Below are 22,463 nucleotides of genomic sequence, written 5' to 3' on the forward strand. Positions count from 1 at the left end.
TATTATTATTTTAAATGCTCGGTGACGAGCTGAGACTCACAATACAAATCCAGCCCTGCTTCCTTCAGAGTGTCTTGGCCCTGATGATCCAAGGGCTTTGCTCTTCCTTGGGTGTCCATCTCAGGCTGTGAAATGGCCGTGACCACCCCCAGGCGTGTGGACAACGTGTTCATCTGCGTCTTTCCTCCTCGACCCACACGTTTCCTGTGCGCCCGGGCAGCTCCCGGCAGAACCTCAGCCCTGCAAGCGCTCACTTTCTCCGGGAAAACTTCCTGACCCTGTGCTCCTCCCCGGAAAAGAATAAAGCATGCAGGGTGATCACATGGCCTGGCTTGCCTGGGACAGTTCTGCTGCCCCAGTGTCGTGTGGACACACCCCTGTGCTCTCCACTCAGTAGCCGCCCAGGAGGCAGGGCTCGGGACACAGCCACCAGTTTATGAGGTGTTCCAAGAGCCTCCGGGAGAATCCAGGCGTGACTGCCTTTTCCTGGACCTTCCCTAAGGATGTTTCACAGAACAGGTTGGCTGTCCCCCCGGGGGAAATCCATCAGCAGCCCCATCGCCCAGACAGGATAAACCCAGACCAAAGAAGGACAGGCACGAGTCTGCCTTTTTGTAAAATCTTGGGCAAGACTCCAAGGCTCCTCTCTCCGGGATCCAGGGAACTGAAGGGAGACGGGATACCTGCGAGCCCACCACCTCTGCACAGCGAGCCCGTGGCCTCTGACGCCGATGTCATTCGGCAACGTCACGGGCCTGTTGGTTTATCGCGCGCGCGGCGCGGGGGTGACCAGGAATCCTTCTGGGTTCTGCTCTTACATCTTGGCTGGGTCAGATGAGAACGGCCACCCAGTCTGCAAGAAATCCTGGTCGGTGCTCCCAATCTTGGGGGACCCTGTTTGTCTGGACAGCCCGGCCCAAGGAAACATGTTTCTTAGGGTAGAAAGTAACAAAAGCCTAGATAAATATAATACTCCATTTTCTGGTTTATGAGATGCTCGACTTTACTCCTGGAAGAGTTGATTCAGCCACCTGGGGCTTTAGATGAAGCCTGTGAGGGTCTGAGGCCTTGATACCTGTCCAGCCTGGAAGACGTGGCAGCTGCATCTGTGGGTGACCTGGGGGAGGGGCGACCAGCTGCCCAGCAGACCTGCCCCCAGTTCACTGCCTTGGGCAGAAGGACGCTTCCTTCTCACAGAGACGCTGGAGCCCAAGAGAGCAGCAGAGGGTGACACACAGACAGGCGCACAGCGGACACAATCACAGCGAAAGGGACACCCAGGATCTGGGCAGGTCCTGCTCCGTCTGCATCTGCATTCAGTGCAAACGGGGTAATTCAACCTGGAGAACGAGAGGGAGTTTCCTTTTGACTTAGAAATGCAGCGAACAAGCTACAAAAACTGCAAAGTAGAAGGAAGTGCTTTGTCTCCCGGGGCTCTCCCAGTCCTGGGAGCACCAGTGTCTCAGATTTTCATGATCCTCCGGGTCCAGACCCACAAGGCCCAGAGGGCAGTGCGCCTTGATTGGGGCGGGCAGGACCGCGGGGGGAGAGGATGGTACCTCCTTTAAAGCCTGGCGCTCTCTGCTCCCCACCGGGCCCTCCTGGCCAGGCGCCCCCGGGAGCTCCTTCTCTCTCCGGAGCACTGGGTTTCTGAGCTGTACCTGCGTCCAGGAAGGAGGTGTGAGCCTCTCCGCCCTCTGAGATGCCGGCAGCGGGCTTGCAGGAAGGGCTGGGAGGTGGCGAGGGCAGCCCACCCACCCGCAGCTGCCCCTGGGCAGCGTGGCGAGGCCCAGACAAAAGCCCAGCTGAAGCACCCACTCCTCAGAGCTGCTGTCTGGGGGTCGGAGGGGGGGCTCCTTCTTTGGATAGCAGGGGAGATTGGGGCAAGCTGAGGGGACAGAGCTGTTTGGGGGGGTTACACTCATGGAAGGGCACTGCTGAAGGCTTACTAGGCCTATACAATCTGTTCCCCCCACCTCCCCCCCACCAAAAAAACCCACTTCCGTCTGGATTATACCCCCTTCACAGATGCGGAACCTGAGGCCTGGGGGCGGGGACCAGCTAGTACACGGAAGGGGCGGGCTCAGAGCTTGGCCTGTCTTACCCGGCGCCCCCGGGACACCTGCCACCAGGACACCAAACGCGAGACCACCTCCCGTCCCCCCACACTTCCTCTTGTGTCAGAAGTTTATCAGGAGTCCTATCTCTTGGATCACGTGTGTCTCCACCCTCGTATTAGGCTGCCGGGAAGCCCTGAGAAGTTCCGGGCACGTGTGAGCCGCTGCTTCCCCCGCGGCGGGGCGCGCCGGGGGTCCCTAGGGCGCAGCCGGGACGCCTCGGGCCTGGGGGCCGCGCTGCGGGACTGCGCCGTGACATCAGCGCCGGTGCGGTGACATCGGCGCCGGTGTGGTGCAGTGTGCAAAGCCCACTGGTTGGCGTGGCCCGGACACGCCCTCCCCGAGCGGAACAAAACGCCGCGCGGGCCGGGCGCGCCCAGCCCCGCTTCCAGAGCGCTGCCGTGCCGGTCGCCCGCCCGCCGTCCGCCAACCGCCGCGCGCCCAGCCGCCGCCAGGTGAGTGCGCCCCGGTCCCGCCGCGCGCAGGGCGCCCCCGGCCTTCCGGCCCCGCCGCCGCCCGGGAAGCTGCGAGGAGGGTCGCAAGGAAAAGGGGCGGCCGGGGCCGGCGCGGGCCGCGGAGCGGGGAGAAGTGGCGGCGGTTGGTTCTCTTTCCAGGAGGCGCGGGACTCCTCCCCACCCCGGGCTCCCGGGACACAAAGGGTCCCCACGTGCCCGTGACCCGGGACGGCCAGTCTCCCCACCACCTGCAGGTCCCGCGGCGGGACAATCGGCGATTCTGCGCGCGCACTGAGCTCATTGTACAGCTGGGGATGAGGGCGGCCGTGCCACCCCCCGCCTGCCCCCTGGACAGCGTGCCGAGGGCAGGGTGGGGGAACATCTAGGTTCAGGCGCGCCTGGGGCAGCTGTGCCCCGAGCCCAGGTGTGAGTTTCACCCTTAGGAAAGGACCAGATGGCAGCCGTCCCCGGTCACCCCCCGCCACGTTCACACCCCCCCTCGCCCCTTGTCTTGGTGCTGCGTGGGCACCATCACCCCAGCCTGAAGGAAGCCACAGTGTTTGGTGGCCTCAGTCCCTGAGGGCCGGGGAGCAGGAAGGGGCTGCCACCAGCACACTTGAAGCGAGCTGTAATATGTTACCCAGCAAGCCCCCTCGAGGCAGGCGTCGGATCTGCTCTCACAGGCCGCAGAATGTCCTGCGAACGCCTGTCCCATTTGTCGTGCTCTAATCGAGACCTGGGTGTAGGCGGGAGGGTGCGTGGGCTCAGCCCTTCCCTGGAGGCCTGGGCTCTGGCCACCACCCCTGCTCCTGGGCGCGGATGGGTGGGCAGCCCCCTCCCAGCTGCGAGGGCTTCACCTGGGGATCCCGTCCCAGCGGCTCCGGCAGGTCCAGCGGGCTCTCTGACTGACCCTGAATGCCCAGCCGACCGTGGACGGGGGGCTTCGCCTCTCACGCTCAGCTTCTTTGTGGGGCGCGACGGAGAGGGCACGACACAGGCCCGGAGCCCAGAGGGGCCAACTACTGCCTTGTCCCTGGGCCTCGCCCCAGCCTTTCCCCTGCCCACCCCCCCACCCCAGAAGCTGAGGCGGCTGGAGGAGCTGGCCGCCCCTCTGCCAGCTCAGCGTGCAGGCTGGGGTGTCTCCGGGTGGGATCTGGGCACTGGGTGTTGTGCTCCTGCTGCGTCTCACTTGCAGCCTCCTGCTGCTCGTGGGGGGCTCGGGCTCTCTCCAGAGAGACTGTCCTTGTGGCTGGATCCAGCCCTGTACTGCCCACAGCCTCCCAGGGAACAGCCCCGTCCCGCGGGGAGGAAATCCGGGCGGGGGACCGGCAGGCGGGGAAGGAAGTTTATCCTGCAGAGGGTGTGCTGTGGGCCAGGGAGGGGGAGGGGCCGCACTGCCTCTGTGGAGGGTCTGAGGGGTGAGGGACGCAGAGGCGAGACTGAAGAGCGGCGCCCGTGCTGCGGCACTGCTAACAGAACGTGAAGCGCGGCAGGGCCGCGGCCTTTGCCTCTGGGCCGTCCCGCACTTGCCTTCCCAGCCCAGGTGTTTTCTTTTCTCAAGGTAAACGTTTGCCTGCTGGTGAGCTGGTGAGCCCTCCCTGGCCGGGAGCGTAGTGTCGGCACTTGGTTGGCGAGCGGTAAATATTTGGTGACTAAAGCGGGTAGGAGTGGGCGGCTCGCGGAGCTGCCCTACCGGACACGTGTGAACCTTGCAAACGGGTGCTCCGGTGCTCGCCGGTGCCCCTGTGCGTGGGCTTGAGGCCCAGGTCAGGGAGGAGACGGACGGTCTCTATTTACTCTGGGTCTCCTGGTGGGAAGGCAAACTGGGAAGGCTTTTCTGAGAGGCTGCTGGAATTTAGATATTTCTGTAAGCTGGCTTATTGTGAAAAGTCGGCTTGAAGAGGACGGAGGAATCCTGCATTAAACATTTTGAGGTGCTGGTGAGAATAAAGGTCACCGGTTGCCACCACGCGGGCGTTCTGGCAAGTAAGAACTGGACAAGCGTCAGAGCTGGCCCTTCCCAGAGAGAACAGTAGGCAGATGTCTGTGCTTGTTGGGCCCCAGGGACTGGCCTGTATCCTCCATGTGTGTGTTATCTGGGACAGTCTGTGAGGCGGGGCGGACGCTCCCCATTTTACAGACGAAGAAACTGAGGCTCAGAGGTGATGAGTAACTTGCTTGGGGTTGCAGCTGCCATTCAGACACAGGCAGACTCCTTGCAAACCCACGCCCAGTCATTCGCGTTACAAAGAGCTTTATGGTGGCTCATAAACTACTTAAGGAAGATGTGGCTTCGCAGAGTGAACGCGGATGGAGTCCCGTTAGAACGCACGACCTCTAGGTCTTCCCTTTGCCGCATGGATGGAGAGGAGGAGGGGGCCCTTCTGGAAGTCGGGGCCTGGGTCCCAGGTGATACGTTTTCACCAGGTCTGATGCGTGTTTGAATTTTGGTGCCGGGTTTGCAGGAAAGAAAGGAAGTCTGGGAAAGAGCCTGCTTGAGGAAAAGACACACACACACACACACACACACACACACACACACACACACACACACACACACACACACACACACACAGTGGAGCTGGGGGTGAGTCGGGGAGGTGCTGGGTACCTGCTGGAGCAGCTGTGCTGCGGTTTCCTGTGGGCAGGAATTTCTGTGGTGGTGATGGGGCCGCACTACGCAGCTACCCAGGAATTTGTCTGACGTCAACACTGAGTGATTCCCATGTATGGTAAGGAGTGTAAACACCGAGGCAGCTAGCATTTCCACCTCTTCCCAGGGGCCGGGAGGCACTGTCTGATTCCTGCAGCCACAGTGGATCACAGGCTCAGCCCCCACCCCACCCACCAACCCAGCAAGCACACCCTCCTCTGCAGTGCCCCCCCGCCCCCCCGGCTGTCTATACAGGAGCCGCGGGGGCAGGGGCTTCCTGAGACGTCAGTTGCAAACAGCCTGTTTTATAAGGTCTAAGGGCTCGTGGGTTTTGGTTTTGCTTTTTAAAAATGAATCCAGCAAGATCGTTCAGACCTTTCCAGCATGGGTAACCAGTTGTTACTAAGGTGGCATTGTTCCAGATAAAAGCAAAGACACCTGTTGGTTAGCCTGTGAGACCTTGTTATGATATAGGACTTCCTGTGACAGTCTAGAAATACTTAAAATGAATTCTAGACCCCCATTTCTACCTTGGTTGACCTTTGGACTTCTGAACCCGGGGGGTGGAACGCTCTGTTATACGAGGCGCGCTGGGGAGCACGCACCAGCCCAGCCCACTGCCCCACGAGGGCCTCGGGGCCTGGACTTGAAAAGACAGAACTCAGAGAGGGAGGGAGAGAGGGAGCCAGGTGACTGTCGAGTTTGGGGAACCGTGGGGTCTGGAGGGATCGCAGCGCAGCGGTGCCGGCCGGCTTCTCCCAGAGGCTGAGTCACGTGCAGGGTTCCCAAGAAGTCCCGTGGAGCTCAGGCCGGGCTGGTATCGCATGTTGGCCCTTCGTCGCCCCAGCAGTGACCGTTCCTTTCATGGCAGGACTGTTTGCCAGGCTCTCAGATGGTACCTCTAAGACCTGGGCTCTGAACCCTGAGCGGCGGGGTGCCCCCGCCCCCTGCCTTGGCTCCCTCCTGACGTCGGTGCGGGGAGGAAGGGGCCGAACAGCGAGGTGGAAAGGGTGACAGCTCCCCTGTGTACCTGGCTGGGCACCACACAGCCAGGTGATTCTAAGCAGGCAGGCACCTGACTGCGTGGGTGGGGACCTCAACTCTGTGCCCAGAGGTCACCCTTTGGCCCTGGGGGGCAAGAGGATTTGGAACGGGAGAGGTGGGGATTTTCCACTGGGGAAATGAAGCCATGGCATGGATTGTCGAGTCAAACCGCTGATCTGAGGAGAGGAGGCCTTCCCTCAGACGCTGGGAGCCCGTGGTGAAGGGCGCAGCGTCTCTGAGATGGCTTCTGAAACCTGAAACCTGACCACACCGGGCCGTCGCCTCAGGCCGACTTTCACAAGATGTGGGGTGAACGTGGGAGTCTTGCCCTGTGTCCGCTTCTCCCTCTGCTGCCCTGCGAGCCCCGTCTTGGGTCTCTGCTCTTGAGACAGAGGATCTGATGAGACGGCTGCCCAGGAAGGAGGGGGCAGCACGCCGAGCCTGTCACTCTCGGAAGAGTTCAGTCCTGGGCTTCTCGCTTCCGACCGGCCCTGGATCCTGACATTTCCGGCAAATAGCTTCCCGGGTACTTCCAGCCATTCAGCAGAAAATTGAAGCCTGGTTGTCTATCGAGATTGTCGACATGTGAAGTGGGAGGAACCAGAGCTCTCTGGAGGAACCCCCTGCAAACCCAGAGGGGCTGATGTGATCACAGGGACAGCAAAGCTTCTTGGTCCCCCAGAGCAGAAGACAAAAGAGTTAAGACAAGTCTCTGCTTGCATCTGGGGTGCGGGGGTGACTACACCCCAAGGAAGGGCAGGGCACTCGTCCCTAAGTCAGGGATTCCGGGTCCCTGTCTGGCGTTGCTACTTCTCAGGCCTTGCTGCTCCCAGATGCGGCCTGGCTGGGGAGGGGAGCGGACATCCCGCCCTGCGGGTGGTCGCCAGGAGGGCGCCCTTACAGCACACCAGGCCCTGGGCCATCGCTTTATAATTTCTTTCCTGATCCTCAGAACCACTTAAGGGGTCAGTGGATGGTCCGATTTAGAGACACAACCACGTCAAAGCTCAGACAGGAAAGTCGCTTGATCGTTCAGCTGGGAAGGGATGAATCCAGGTCCCTTTCTCCTGACCTCTGAACTGAGCCACCTGAACTCTGACCCAGAGAACATCTCTCCTCCCCGTCGGCTGCAGGGCCTCTGTCCTCAGAACTGAGCAGGCAGCTGAGAAGGAGCTGGGCATCCCTATAGGAGCTCCAGAAGGTCTGAGAAACAGTTTCCTTTTAAGGCAGTTGGGCCTCCTGTCCGCGGAGTCTGGCTGATGAGAAGACGGGGCTGGTGGGAAGGAGGCGGCCGGGGCTCCCCCAGCTGAGACTCCCCCCGCCCACCCGCAGATCCCTCAGAGGGGTCCTCACGTGGGCGGGGGGAGGGGAACCTGTCCTAGGCGCCGGGCCCTGTCCCTTCTCTGGGCTCCCAAAGGGGACCCCCACCAAGTGGCCTGGTTGAGGAGTGGCCCAGCCGGGAGGCGCCCCAGGCAGATTTCGCCCATCCTGCCCTGCCCCTGGTTCCCTGGGCCCTGCTGGCTGTGGGCCCCTGACCCGGAGCCAGGGAGAACAAGGGCGGCCTGTTGGATATGTGGGTCTCCACGAGGGAGAAGGGCTTTTGTGTCGGGAACAAAACACTGCTGGGAACAGCTCCCCACCACGTGGTCGGGGAAGCCTCCTCCCTTAGGGAGGAGCCTCCCTAGGGGCTGGAGGACGTCCCCTGTGGGTTCAGGGGGTGGAAAGCAAGGTGAGGATGGAGCCCGGGCGTCCTGGACGCCCCCCCAAGTGCAGCCCCCTGAATACGATGGTACCAGCACAGTGACTGGGTGGCTGGACCCGGCTGGGTCCCAGTTCTGCTTCCTACAGCCTGGTGACCGACCGCAGGGGGCTGGCCTGGCCTCCCCAGCCCTGTGTCTTCATGTGTGTCACGGGCGTGTCCCCGGCCCCAGGTCACCAGGAGAAGTGGATGGTGTTTGCAGACTGCCCGGCACACAGTAGGTCAGCAGACTCAGGGCAGGCTCTCTACCGGGTGCCGCGGGCAGAGGTTTGGGGGTCGCGTCTAGTCACCTCGTCGGAGAAGCCGCCTGGCTCCGCGTGAACCAGAACCTCTCCCAGGGCTCCCTGCCCAGTGGCCGTCCCGGCACCGCCCCGCAGGGACTGGAGTCGCCAGGTGGCTCAGGGGTCTGGGCTCTGCCCTGAGCACCTCCCTGGGGTTGCTCGGTGCAGCGGTGCCTGCCTGATTAGAACGGGGGTCTGCAGCGAGGGCGGCGTGGGGGACGGTTAGGCGGGCAGTACCGACCTTGCTTCTCCCACCCGACTGTCCTTCCTGGTTTGCAGCGCCCAGCTCTGGCTCAGCAGGGCAGAGGGGCCAGAGGAATGGCGGGGCCTCAGAGGCCGGGGATGGGGCTGGCCCTGGGGCTCCAGGAGCTCGGGCCTTGTGGGTTATTTGAGGAGGCAGAGCGGGGCCACGTGCCGTTCGAGCGATCCTGTCCTCTGGGGGTGTGGGATGTGCGGAAGCCTGATGAGCTGTGGACGGTGCAGAGCCTGGAGGGGAAGGCTGGCCCCGTGCAGGTCAACGGCCAGTCCAGACCCATGTGGGTGAGGACAGTGGGACTCCGCCCTGCCCAGAGGGCTTCCACATGCCTTGCCCCAGGCTGGGGCAATTAAATCACCAACCCTGAGGATGTGTGAGGGGCGGGAGGTATAGCAGGAGACAGGTGGGAAGGTACTCGGGGAGGCTCTCTGGGTGAGGAGTGAGCGTCCCCTTCTGTGCCAAGAAGGTCTGGGGTGGGGGGCGGGGGGTGGCTAGGAAGGGGATTCCAGAAGCAGGGTGGCCGGAATTGTCCTCTCTGGGGATGCATTCAGGTGTAGGGTAACTGGCTTAAACAGCAGGGGAGCTTCTTAGTTTGTTTAACTGGAGAATCCGGAGACTAGTCAGCGTGGTGTCTGGCCTTGTTCTGTGGCTCAGTGATGTCAGGGCGGCTCCCTTCCCTGCTGTCAGCTTCCTCCTGGGACGGCTGGTCCCCCTTGGAACCACAGCCCCGGAACCCATTGCTCCCCCTTCTCACTCAGGGGAAGGGGGCTTGCTTCCAGGACGTTCTCTCTGAAGATCAAGATGTTTTCTTCTCTGGAGTCCCCAGAACTCCCTTCTGTCTCCTTGGCCTGAAATGCGTAGCTGGCCCATCCCCAACCGGTAACCCGGGCTGGTCAGCTTGGGTCCAGGCCATGCGCGCTGGCTGCAAATCAGGGCGGTTCCCGAGCAGAAGGGGACTGGAGCGTGGTGCTCCCTCCCAGGGGGCCGTGGGCCAGCTGAGTGAAGGTGAGTGGGGAGAGGCCCGGAGAGGAGGGGTGTCAGGGTTTGGGGTGAGCAGGTGAAGGGGGCACAGAGCAGGTGTGGCCGGGAGGAGAACTGCTCCCCGTTCTAGGGTTTGGGATAAGATTCCTCAGTGCTGGAGAGAATGGCTGGGGTTCCAGCAGCAAAAAACGGACAAGTCAGGCAAAAGAACAAGTTAGAGAGGAAAGGTAATGAGTTCGGGTGGCTCGTGTTGAAATCGAGGTGCTCGTGGACCATCCAGGTGGAGGTTCTCCCGTGGAACCGGGTGTACGAGCCTGGGCTCCGGGCAGAGGTCAAGGTCAGCGATGAATGGAAGTCCTTGGCAGGGGTGACCTCAGGTGCAGTGGGACCGAAGGAGACTTGGGGGGAGAGAGGGACCAGGGTGGGGCCAGAGGAACCCCAGCTTTCAGGACACGGGAGGACAGAGCAGAGGCAGTGAAGTGGACTGACTGGTCCACTCCGGCAAAGCCTTGCTGGAGATTCCCACGGTTCCGAAAATATTCCAGCCTGGGTCCTCGGAAGCTGGCGTCACCAACACCCCTTCCCCACGTGGAGCCTGCTCTCATCCCTCACGTACTCACTGAGCATTGTGAGGGCCTCGGGCTCTGCAGAGCTGGATGGAGGGCATGGACCAGCTGTGGCTCTCAGTATTAGGGGAGCCGATTTATCGAACACCTGTATGAACACCTGTGTGCCAGGTGCACACACCTGTACAAACACGTGTGTGCAGGGGACTTGGTAGTGAACCTCGACTGGACCTTCTTCTTGAGCGGAGGCCTGTGTCCACTGTCCGGTGGGGCGGGGGGTGGGGGGAAGAAATTTTCCTCCACCCTTCTAGCTTCTTCTGACCGGAAAAAAATTAAATTGACACGAGACAGATGAACAGGAGAAAATCAAAGTTCAAGAACATGTCTACGTGGGAGAGACCCAGGAAACCTGAGTAACTCCCCAAAGTGGCTGAAACCCTCCCCTTAAATATCATCTTCCGCTAAAGACAAAAGAGGAAGTTGGGGGTCGTGGAAGGCGATTTACCTGGAGATGGAAAAGCAGATGCTCGGTGAGCGAGTGTTTGCTGAGCCAGCAGACACGATGGGACAGAGCGGACTCTGTTCTCCAGGCCCTGCCGACCCTCCCAGCACACCTGGCCCGTGTTCTTTGCAGAGATCTCTGGCGATAGCTCTGTTTGGGGAACAGGCCCTCTATCGAAATTCTTTTAGGCAGTTGGAGGAAGGTCAGTTTCTTCCTGAATCTCTTGGGCCTTGATTGTTTTCGGCTTGAAATAATCTGCAGGACAGAGAGACGTTTCGGGATGGCAGGTTTTGTCCCCATCACCCATCTTGTACCCGCAGTCGCCAGCGCCCCCCATAGAGCCCCCCACCCCAGCCCCGTGCGCTTCTGTCCAAAGAACTGGAAGGGTCGCCGTCCCCCGGCAGCCAGGCATCTGTTGAGAGTGGTTGAGATGGGCCTTCCCTGATCTCGGGCTCTGCGGGCATCTGTGTCTGTGCCGCTCGGGCTCTGACCTGCAGGGTCGCCTCCCCTGTGCCTTGGATTCTTGCACTAATAATCGTCACCGCACACTCAGCACGTGCCAGGCACTGAGCCGCGCCTGTGACACGCCGTGTCTCACTGCATCCCCGGAAATGATCTGTGAAGTAGCTTTTGCTTTTATCCCCGTTTTACAGATGTGGAAATCAAGGTTTAGAAAGACCAGCTACCTTGTTCAAGGTACACACAGCCAGTGAGTGGCAGGGTCAGGACTGGACCAAACCCATCTGGCATCAGGACCCCAGCTCAGAACCAATACCTAGAGCATCACAATGTTGTCCCAGGCCGCCTCCTTCGGACTCACCTGGATGCTTGTTAAAAATTCACGTTCTTGGGGCTTCCCTGGTGGCGCAGTGGTTGAGAGTCCGCCTGCCGATGCAGGGGACGCGGGTTCGTGCCCCGGTCCGGGAAGATCCCGCATGCCGCGGAGCGGCTGGGCCCGTGAGCCATGGCCGCTGAGCCTACGCGTCCGGAGCCTGTGCTCCGCGACAGGAGAGGCCACAGCGGTGAGAGGCCCACGTACCGCAAAAAAAAAAAAAAAAAAAAAAAAAAAAAATTCACGTTCTTGTACCTCATCCTCAGAGGTCATGATTCATCGGGTCAGAGTTGGCGCTGGAAAATCTGATTTTGCAAAAGGCCCCCACCTCCCCCATTCTAATGGACTCGTAACTGGGCCCTATGTGCCTACCTCCTGGTTTAAAAAAGAATGTTTTTTTTTTGTGAGTTGTATCTTATATACAAAAGAGTGCCTAAAACCTGCATATGTGTGGTTCAAAGAATAATTACAAAGGGAGCCTCTGTGTGATAACCACACGTGGCTGGTGTCTCAGCAGCCCCCTTGGTGGCCCCCTTTTCTCTCTTTGAGGCAGCAAATCTAAGACAGTAGTTTGGGATACTCACTGCCCTGCTTTTCTTTATAAGTCTCCCACCCGTGGGTCCCTCCCTTGACGGTAGAAATGTGCCTGCCTGCGGGCCTGACACAGATAATTTGTGTTTTGTGAGTTCTAGCTTATCTGCTTCTTTGGCCCCAGATTCATCTTGGCGAGATTCGCCCCTGCGGACGCGCGTAGCAGGTGGCTCGTTGTTGCTGCCGTTATGGCCTGTGTCTTGTGCTTGTGTGTACCCTTTAGAATGCCGGGCACGGGGCTGAAAACACACCGGTTGCTCAGCGATTACCTGTGGGCTCTGGGGTGGGAAGCCCCCAGGTTGCCGTTCTGCCCCCCCAGCTCCCCCCTCGACCTCTGTCCCTGGCTTTCCCGTTGTGGGCCATCTGTGTCTCCATCTCCCGGGGGAATTAATTCCCGTTTCCGCGTCCGCTTTCAGAATGCCGAACTGGGGAGGAGGTAAGAAGTGTGGGGTGTGCCAGAAGACGGTGTACTTCGCTGAAGAGGTTCAGTGCGAAGGCAGCAGCTTCCACAAATCCTGCTTCCTGTGCAGTGAGTACGCACCCCTCCCAGGCCCTGCTGTTGCCATGGGGACCGGATGGGGCAGTCAACACCCCGGGAACTGGCCCCACGGGAGGTAAACAGCTAGACATTTGGCTGGCACGCAGCTGGGCGGGGAAGCACTTCAGGGCCTCTTTGTTCCTCAGAAGCTGTTTTCTAAGGGGAGGGCGTGAGCTGGCCTGAGCTGGAGGGGTGGTGGAGGCGCAGGGGCTGAGGGTGGCGGAGGCACAGGGGCTGAGTGCGGAGCAGGGAAGACTCGGCGGGGGGGAAACTTCCCGCTCGCTCTCTCTTCTTTCTCTCCCTGCCACAATCCTGGCATTTAAGAGGAAGACACTTTTAGCCCAAAGTTTCATCAGGCTTTGGACCCAGATTACCCCTTGTTAAATGGCAACAGAAATCACAGATGCAGAGGACAAACTAGTGGGGAGGGGGAGGGCAAGAGAGGGGAAGGGGATTACGAGGTCCAAACTACGATGTATAAAAAAAATAAGCCACAGGGATGTATTATACAGCACAGGGAATAGAGCCAGTATTTTATAACAGCTATAAGCGAATAACTTTAAAAGTGGTGAATCACTATGTTGTACGCTTGAAACTTATATAATCCTGTACATCAACTACATTTCAATTAAAAAAACATTTTGTCAAGGCAGCAGAGGCAGCAGCCTCAGGGGAAGCTGCGTCTAGGGAGGAGCTGGGCTCCCCACCACCACCACCCCCAGCCCCTGCAGCCCGAGGCCTTTCCCCGCACTTCCCATCCCCGCCTGGAGCTGGGCTCTCACCCTGCACCCCCACCCCTGCAGCCCCGAGGCCTTTCCCTGCTCCTCCCATCCCCACCTGACAGTCTGGGGTAAGAGGGAGGTGAGCTGGAGGAATTTGGACATCGTCCTGACGGCCGGACCCAGACCCGCTGCTGCAATCACAGCCTGGATGAACAGGAAGCCAGGCAGTGGCCGCCATCCATCCGGGAGCTGTCGGGTGGTCCGGAGGACGCAGGGCATGCAGAGGCCGTGGTGCTGCACTGGCCATGGCCTGCGCCGGGCAGCCTTTCAGAGCTCCCGGCCCAGGAAGTGGCGGATGGAGGGAGCCTCCCCATTTTCCTGAGTGACGGGGTTCATTGCGACAGAGCCGAGGTTCTGGGTTAGAAGAGGTGACCTGCGTTTTCCTTGAGCCCAGGCAGAGGGGGAGGCAGGGAATTGGGGGGTTAAGCTCTAGGTTTCAGAACCAGTCGGTCAGGGTTTGGATGTGCGTTCTGCTTTTGTTCTCTGCGTGGTGATGGGCAGGTTACAGAGGGGATAACAACACCTACCTCATGGCGGCGGGGGGGGACGGGGGTATGAGAATTAACAGGGAAGGGGTTCGGAAAACAAACAAAGCAGTTGGAGCAGTTGTGAGTGTTCAGTAAATGATAGCAGCTCCCCAACACACACACACACACACCACACACATATACCCACACACACATACACACCACACATACACACAACGCACATACACACATGCTCACATACACACATATACATGCGCACACACACACACATACACACACACCACACAGACACACACACCACACAGACACACACACCACACAGACACAGACACACACACACACACACACACACACACACACACACACACACACACACACACACACACACGGCCCTGTTGTGGCTCAAGGACCCCTCAACAGCGGCTGACATCTCAGCCTGTCTGGGAGGTCTGGGAATCGGGCCCGTGCCCCCGCCTTCACACGAGCAGAGTCGGGAGAACTTGGCCGCCTTGCTTCCAGGAGCTCGTGGTCCAGAGCAGGGTCCAGATAGGCCAAGGGCCGCCTGCTCCCTGGATGAGCATCAGATCCCACCTGCTGTGGGCGGAGCAGCCAGAAGCCCCGCCCAGCACAGCCACACCCTCCGGCCGCAGAGACTGATCCAGGGCCGCCGGTGGCCAACAAGCTTGGGTGGGGCCTTTGGCGTCCAGCCCGGAGGAGGCCGCCACCAGTGGCGTCGTGTAATCAGCGATTCCCTGCACTCAGGACTTTGCGAGCTGCTTAGTTTTTTCAGAGGGAATAAGAGGCTTTGGCCCTGGCCAGGGAGAGGGTCCAGACTGCCGGCCCCAAGGACCCCTCTCTGCCCTCAAATGTTGCTTTAATCACGGACTGAAACGGGCCAGCCGGGCGGGGAGGCCTGCAGGCCTGCCTGTGGAGGAGTGGCCGCTGGCCGGGCGGTCCAGGGAAGCCAGGAATGCGGGGCGCGGGGGGTGGTACAGGAAGGAACGGGCAGGCCTGGGGCAGGGGTGGGGTGCAGAGGACCAGAAACAGTTGTGGGAGGTCAGGCTGGGGAGCGGGGCGGGGAGGTCTGCCGCAGGACTACCGTAGCAGCTACAGGTCAGCCTCCCGTGTCTCTGGGGTCTCCGGCTGCGGCCGAGTGCCTGGGCACTGGAGCTAGAGGATGTCCCCAGTCTGAGCATCTTCACAACCTGCTGATTCTCGGGGCCTAGGGCAGCATCGGGCGCGCAGGTGTGTTTACGAGTGGGACGAGGGTCACTTCTTTTTCAGTGCCGTGGGCCTAAGTGTCCGGCTGGAATCAAGAATGCAGAATCACCCTCAGAATCAGGGGACCTTCACTCCAGAGGCAGAGAAAGGCCAGCAGGGTGTGGGCCTGGGTGGCATCAGGGACCTCAGCCCCTTGCTGGCCAGGCCTGGGTGAGTCCCCGAGAGAAGGTCCTCTGACCGTCCTGGTGCTTGCCTCTGGTTCCTACTCAGGTTGGCATCCACGATCCCTTTCCTGGGGCCTGGGCTACGCAGGACGCTGCCCTAGACGGTTGGGGAGACCAGCCTCCTCCCTGGGCTCGGCGCACAGGGTACAGCCTGGTGGTCTGAGGAGGGGCCGCCAGTCCCCATCCGCAGGCGAGAGGGCTCGGCTCTGCAGGGACCCGCCCCGAGGCTGCTGCTTCTCCGAGCTGTAACGGCTCCCACCTGGGGCACGTCAGCCCTGTGGGAAAGCAGAGCAGGTCTGGCCTCTCCCCGAGGTGGCAGCTGCTGGAACTGGGCTGCTCCCCAGAACCCGGAGCACCGGGGCACTCTCAGAGCCCTGCACGCCCCCAGCACCAGCATCCCTCACCCGCAGGCTGTGGTCCCTCGCCCGGCCCACCCGAAAGGGCTTCTGGGCTGGCAGGGAAGAATCAGGCCTGAAGGTCAGGCTGGGCTCCGGCCGGGCCCTGCTTCGGCTGGTTCTATGAGCTGGAACTTTTCTGTGGGCCTTGGTTTTCCTTCCAGAAACAGAGAATTACTGTCTTGGGGTGGGGTGAGGGGGCCCTGGCCTCTCACCTGGGGCTGCCTCTACCCTGTGGCATCTGGAGTACATTTTCCCAGCAAATGCACACAACCAACCCGTAATTAAGTTTTTTTGTTTGGTTTTTGCTTAACATGGTTTGGTAGAATTTGATTCAGGCCTTCCTTCAAAATTCCCCTTAGTGGAGTTTCTGGAGGAGTCTGCAGGTGCCCAGACTGGACCGGGGTGGAGGCCAGAGGCCAGGGCCTCTGGGACAACAAGGCAGAGCGGAAGCGGCGGCGAGGTCGGGGTGTCCCCCTATAGAGGCTGGGGCTCAGGTAGGGGGCCGTCTGGAGGGCTCAGTCGTAGACCCTGGAGTCTCCTCTGGGCTGAGCCCCTGGGTTTCCTGCTGGCAAGGTCGCTCTGAGGAGACCTCCGTTCCTCTCGCCCTTCTGTCTCACTTGCTGCCTCCCCTCTGGTCTTGGAATTTCCAGGTCTGCTCGGGTCTTACGGGAAGCAATTCCAGGCCAACTTCCCACCCGAGAAGGAATGTTGGAGCCCCACCCCCTGCTGTTCCCGGGAGCCAAGCCCTAAGGGAGGCGGTGGGAAGATCCGTATTTGGGTCGCCCGAGTGCCGTAAGGACGTGGGGATCTCGGGCAGGACCACAGGGTCCTTATTTAGTCTGAAATCTCAAACCTGAGCCCTGGGGGCAGAGAGCCGGCCTTTAAAGGCAAGGGGATGGCTGGGAGTTCCCTGGCGGTCCAGTGGTTAGGACTTGGTGCCTTTACTGCCAAGGGCTCAGGTTCAGTGCCTGGTCAGGGAACTAAGGTCCCATAAACCACACAGTGGGGGGGCGGGGGGGGGGAAATAAATCTGAAGGCGAGGGGATGGCAAACTGGCCAGAGCTGAGCGGAGCGCCTCTGCAGGGAGGAGAGGCCGGCTCCTCCAGGGCTTCCCGGGAATCCATCTTCAGAAGCACGTGTTTGAGGATGTGGTCCAGGTGGACAGACTGAATCCCAAGTCTGAGGACCTTCGTGGGACCCAATTAGAATCATAGGCCGAGACCTAAAGAAGCAGGGGAAGTCGGGTCTCTTGAGAGAAGGACTTGGGGGCTGGAAGCCGATGATATTTGGAGGCCTGGCCCCCCGCCTTGTGTTCCCACGGCACTAACTCTGTATCACACTATAGGAGCAGCGGACGTTTATGATGACCTACTGTGCACAGGGTACTGTGCTAAGTACTCCCCGGGTGAGGGCTCATTTAATTCTCACAGCCACCTTTTGTGGGGAGGCTGTCATCCGCATCTACCAGTGGACACGAGGGCTGGGAAGGGGCAGGGAGAGAGATTGGGCTCTAGGCAGCTGACTCTACATGACCCTGGGCTCCGAACTGTTTTACTCTGGGTCGCTGGACACAGCCCTGCTCTGAGAGCCACAGGAAGACACAGGCGGCCCGCAGGCTTTCCAGTTTATCCCATTCCAGTCTCTTAACCTTGGAGTCAGGAAGTTCTTCCCAGCATCTGACCTCAGTCCCTCCCGTGGCAAAGTGATTCGGAGATTAGAAATTGCAGATCTTGCTGTCGCGTTGAGCACATCCTGCATCTCCTTTCAAAGCCCGCCAGGCAGGGTGCTTAATAAATACGACCCTTCCCCTCGGGGAGCATCACTGCCCCGGCAGCCCTGCCCCCAAGCCTGTAGGGGTGTCCCTTCTGGATCCCGTCGCTTTCTTTTTTTTTTTTTTCCTTTCTTTTTTTCCTCTTCTGTCAGGACACGTGATCGCTCTGTCAAGAGCAGAGTGAAGGTCCAGCAGGCTTCCTGGGGCTTGGGGTCAGTCTAGGCTCTTGGCTACTGAACCCGGGGACTTCTGAGTGTGCAGAGGACCAAGGAAGGCCCATGCGGTTCCTGGTGGGGGGCGGCTCGGCCAGCATCCTTAGACCCCCTCCTCTCTCCTCCCAGCTCCCTGGCCATCCTGACCCCTGTCACCAGGCTGCTGAAAGATCGGGATATTACGTGTGCAGAGTCCCAGAGAGCTTCGGCTCTCGGGGTGCTTGCAGCGAACTGACTCCCCGTACCCTCTTTCCTCTGCAGTGGTCTGCAAGAAGAATCTGGACAGCACCACTGTGGCCGTGCACGGCGAGGAGATTTACTGCAAATCCTGCTATGGCAAGAAGTACGGGCCCAAGGGCTACGGCTACGGGCAGGGCGCGGGCACGCTGAGCACGGACAAGGGGGAGTCGCTCGGCATCAAGCACGAGGAGTGAGTACGCCCCTCCCAGGTGGAGAAGCACCTACTGTGTGTCAGGCCAGTCAGAGGAGCGGGGGTCCAGCAGGGAATGAAACAGGCCAGGCTCTTCCCTGTACGGCGGAGCCGCAGCCCATATTTTCATGGGCGTCAGAGCTGGGAGGGGCCCTAGGAATTCCTGGGTCCCGTCTCTTCTTTCCACAGATGAGGAAACCCAGCCAGTCTCGGTGACTTGCTGGGGGCCCCTACAGGCAGTGAGTGTCCGAGCCAGACCAGCTTGCACCCCTGCTCACGGGGGCGTCAGTTCCCTTCCCTGGAATCACGGGGTGTCACTAGGTCCCCAGCACCCACTGACCACTGACCTGCTGTGAGTGGAGGTGCTGGCGGCCAGCCTGCCAGCTCCTTGGCCCTGGGGGTGGGGGGGATGGACGGAAGTGATGGATGAGTGCCCACATTTCGGCCAAGGTCACTGCCCCAGTGGGGATGATTGGTCAACAGATTTCTCCTGGAAAGACTCTTATAATCGGCAGGCCGAAGGAGTCGGGGACAGAGGAGGGCAATTCCTAGCAAACGAGGTGTTCTGTGACTCCAGTGTTTCAGCTGGGGGGGCTGAGCAAAGTCTGACGTGCCGGTGAGAGTAACATTGTGCCCGCCCTTGGTGTGTCCATCTGTAAAGTGGGAGGTGACCCCACAGGACCTGGCAGCCGCGGCCTTGTAACAGGCTGGGCCAGGTGGAGGCGGGGTGGTACCCACACGGTGCCAGACCCCCGCCTGTACTGCTGCCTGTATGTCATGTCACCGCACGTCCTTCCCCACGCAGGGGCCCCAGCCACAGGCCCACCACCAACCCCAATGCGGCCAAGTTCGCCCAGAAGATCGGCGGCTCTGAGCGGTGCCCGCGGTGCAGCCAGGCTGTCTACGCCGCCGAGAAGGTGATTGGTGCTGGGAAGGTAAGGCGGCTGCTGGGCCAGGGTGGGTGTGGGGACGCGGGCCGGCCAAGCCCCTTCCTGAAGCACGGCTTCCGGAGCTCTGCGAGTGCGACCCTAGCTTTGCTCAGCCAGCCCGAGCCGTGGGCTGCATCTCCCTCCCTTCGTTTCAAAGCCCACCGTGAAGGGGAAACCTTTGTCCCCGTGTTGCTTGTCCCCTGTGGCTTCTGGTCTCCAGGGGGCTGAATCCCTCCCCGCTCGAGCGTAACAGCCTCACCCCTGGTGGAAATGATTTTTAAGCGCCTACGGGCACTTCCTCGGGAGCTGCCAATCTATGGGTATCTCTAGAATCAGGGGCCGCAGACCTCTCAGGGTGCGTGGACACAAGCCCTGAAAAGAACATGCAAACGTTTGTGGGATCCTGTCTCTCCCTGGGAAGGCGATCCACAGCGTGCGTCAGATTTTCAAGAAGATTTGTGACCCAGACATGTTAAGAACCACTTGAAAATCCACGTACATCCTGTGTCAGAGGATGTGGACTCAGAAACCCACCCATGTCCCCGCAGGGCGGAGCTTCCCAAGGTTCAGGCCTGTCACGGCCTCCCGGGAGGCGATCTTTTCTAACTGCCTCGCCTGCCCTTCCCCCTCAGTATTCCGATAGTAGCCGCCCAGGTCACCAAAGCACAGTGGGGTCCCGTCCTCAGAGAGGCTGTGGGCAGGGGTCAGGATTTGCAGCCTGGGACCAGCAGTCGGGGACCGCGGAAGGGACATATTCAGGATGGGTGCCCGGAGCGGGTTTCTGGACCTTCACACGAGGCTCGGCCAGGCTCACACGGCCAGCTGTGCGGCCACGGGGCCTGGAGCCTGTCTGCAGCCTCTCTGGACCTGCGTCTTGGCCTCCGAGGCTTTTCAACCTTGAGGAGGAGCCGGGGGGGCGGGGTGGACGGGGAACTCACACGTAGGACAAGTCTAGACCCAGCACTGGTGCCTGCTGGGGGGCTGGGGGCGCCAGGGTCTGGAGGCAGGAGGCGACATGCGCGGGTCTGGCTGTCAGGAAGCCCGAGGGCAGGCAGTTTCCTTTCTCATCTCCACCCCAGGCACGGGCAGCCGTTCGAGGGAGTCTCTTTGCCCTTAAAAGGCCTTGTTTTGTCCCGTCTGCTGCTGGCCTCTGGCTTTCCCGGTTCTGCAGAGCTGTCAGCCCGCTTGGCTGTGCTGCCGGAGCTGACAGCTGATCCGGGCTTGGCAGGCCCCCGCCAGGGGTGCAGCCCCAGGCCACCTTCCCTGGGGAGGCTGTTGGCTGTGCTGCCTCTGAGGGGCTTCTGTGGCCCCCGGGGAACGAGGTTCCTTGGCCTTTCCCTGCGGGTTCCGCGTAGCTCGTGGACCCTTTCTCCTTCCAGTGGTGCCGGGCGCCTCCTCTGTGCCAGGCCCCTGCCCCGCTGCGCCACCCCTCCTGCCGCGGTGACGGCCTTTGGGCAAACCAGGCACCTGTTCTAGGATCCAGAGGCCTGGCGGATCATGAAAGCCTGCCCTGTGGCCAGGCTGCGTCTGTCTGGTCCTCACATCTGGCTGCGAGGGCGGCAGCGGTCTCCCCGTGAGGAGTGAGGAGGCCGTGCACCTGGAGGTGATGCCAGGGCAGGTCCAGAGCCCTCGCCCGCTCCAGTGGTCCCTGGCAGGATGGTCCGGATGAGGCTGGGCCGGCCCTGACGGTGGGAGCTGGGGAGCGGCTGCCTTGGTGGTGGTCCCACCCCTGGCCTGCTGCCCCTGCCCACCCAGCACTTTCTCCAGGAGGTGGGGTTAGGGTCCCTCCAGCAGCGGGCTGGTCGGCCTTCACGAGTGCTTTCATCACGTCTAGGGGAACGGCTGGGATCAGTACTAACTGCTTCCTTCCCTCCCCAGTCCTGGCATAAGTCCTGCTTCCGGTGCGCTAAGTGCGGCAAAGGCCTCGAGTCCACCACCCTGGCCGACAAGGATGGCGAGATTTACTGCAAAGGTGGGTGGTCCCTCCCCCACGTCTTCCCTTCCTGGGGGTCTGAGGGGCAGAGGGCCGAAGGCCTTGCTAGATGTCGGCCCCTTCCGGGCCTTGGAGTCCGTTCCAGAGCGTCTAGTGCGACGCTTTCCCGTTAGCGCTGAGGGGGAGCCTGGGGGAGGAAGTGACTTGGCCAGAGTCACGGGCAGACCGGGGCAGGCTGGGGCAGAGCCTGGGCTCCAGGCTCCCGGCCCAGAGCTCTGACAGCAGATGACGCTTCTCCCGGGATTTCAGACACAGGGGAATGGCCACACCGTGGAGCCAGGGACCTCCTCGCTGTTGGAGTTGACGGGGAGGGGGCAGCGCCGGTGGGCCTCGCTGCTCCAGGGCCCGGCCAGGCGCTGCGGTTGTGGAGGGCCGGGAGGCGTGGCCGGGGCGTTCTCACCCCTCTGCTCTCTCTGCAGGATGCTATGCCAAAAACTTCGGGCCCAAGGGCTTCGGCTTTGGGCAGGGAGCCGGGGCTCTGGTCCACTCTGAATGAGCCTGCCCGTCGCGTGCCCACGCCTGTGCTTCTCATCACCACCCCTTCCTGGCAGCCTCACGACCGCCACGATGCGTCCTCCCTTCAGCCCTGCACGCGTCACTAAGGACTTGAACTGGGGTGTCTGGCTCCCTTTGCTTCGGGCGTCTGCCGGAGGCCGCACCCCTCCAAGGTGCTCCCTCCGCCTGGGACCTGCCGCCCATCACTAGCAGGAGGCCTTGGGGTTCTGGGTCTCTCCCGGCCCTGCCCCACCCCGCAGACCCCTGTCCTCAGCCTCGTAGCTGCATGTCCGTCATCAGCGGAGCCCAGCGGGTGGGGAGCGGGACCGGGTGGGGTGGGAAAGACTGTGCTTCTTGTCGGGGAGAGGGGCTCCCTGGAGTCCCTCAGAGCCGGCCTGGGGAGTCCCAGCTTGGGAGTTCCTGGGGGACACACGGGCAGGCGCACACCACAGGGGCCGCCTGCCCCGCTCGGCCTGGTGCCTTTGAGACTGGGGGCAGGCGTCTCCCCACTCGGGCGGAGAGCAAGCCAGGCCTAAGGGCCCCAGAGTCAGGATGTGGTCTGGCCTCCCCAGGCTCGTGCTCCCTGTGGGACGGGGACCCTAATGAAACACTCCAACATCGCTGCACTGTCAGAGGCCCAAACCCCAGCCCCGGGTCCTGAGGCTGCGGCTCTGTCCTTAGCACGCCTGCCTGACCCTCAGACGTGGAGGGAGGTACGCGCGGCCTGTCTTCACCTGGACACCCTTCCCCTGCCCCCAGCCTTCTCCAGCGACCCCTCTCTGGGCACGCCACCCACCCCTTCCAAGCCCCCAGGTCCAAAGCAGCAGCAGGGTGGGGAGGGGCCAGGCCCGCTGCCCCCCAGGGATGGAGCGGGGCTGCCCTCTGGACCGCGGGCTGCAGCGCGGGCTCCACTCAAGCTCATTCCGCACCAGTCAATAAAGCTGT

General features: G+C 61.2%; 1 protein-coding gene across 1 annotated transcript; it reads left to right on the top strand.

Annotated features, from left to right (window-relative positions):
* Nucleotides 1–2,438: 2,438 nt before the first annotated feature.
* CSRP1 (cysteine and glycine rich protein 1) lies at nt 2,439–22,463 on the top strand. The gene is made up of 6 exons (XM_082856179.1): nt 2,439–2,572; nt 12,454–12,566; nt 17,933–18,101; nt 18,907–19,036; nt 20,909–21,002; nt 21,443–22,463. The coding sequence occupies exons 2-6, from the start codon at nt 12,455–12,457 to the stop codon at nt 21,517–21,519; spliced, it is 582 nt and encodes a 193-aa protein (XP_082712305.1). The 5' UTR covers nt 2,439–2,572; nt 12,454; the 3' UTR covers nt 21,520–22,463.

The sequence above is a fragment of the Leucopleurus acutus genome (assembly GCF_964270905.1).
Source record: "Leucopleurus acutus genome assembly, chromosome: 2".
NCBI lineage: Eukaryota > Metazoa > Chordata > Mammalia > Artiodactyla > Delphinidae > Leucopleurus > Leucopleurus acutus.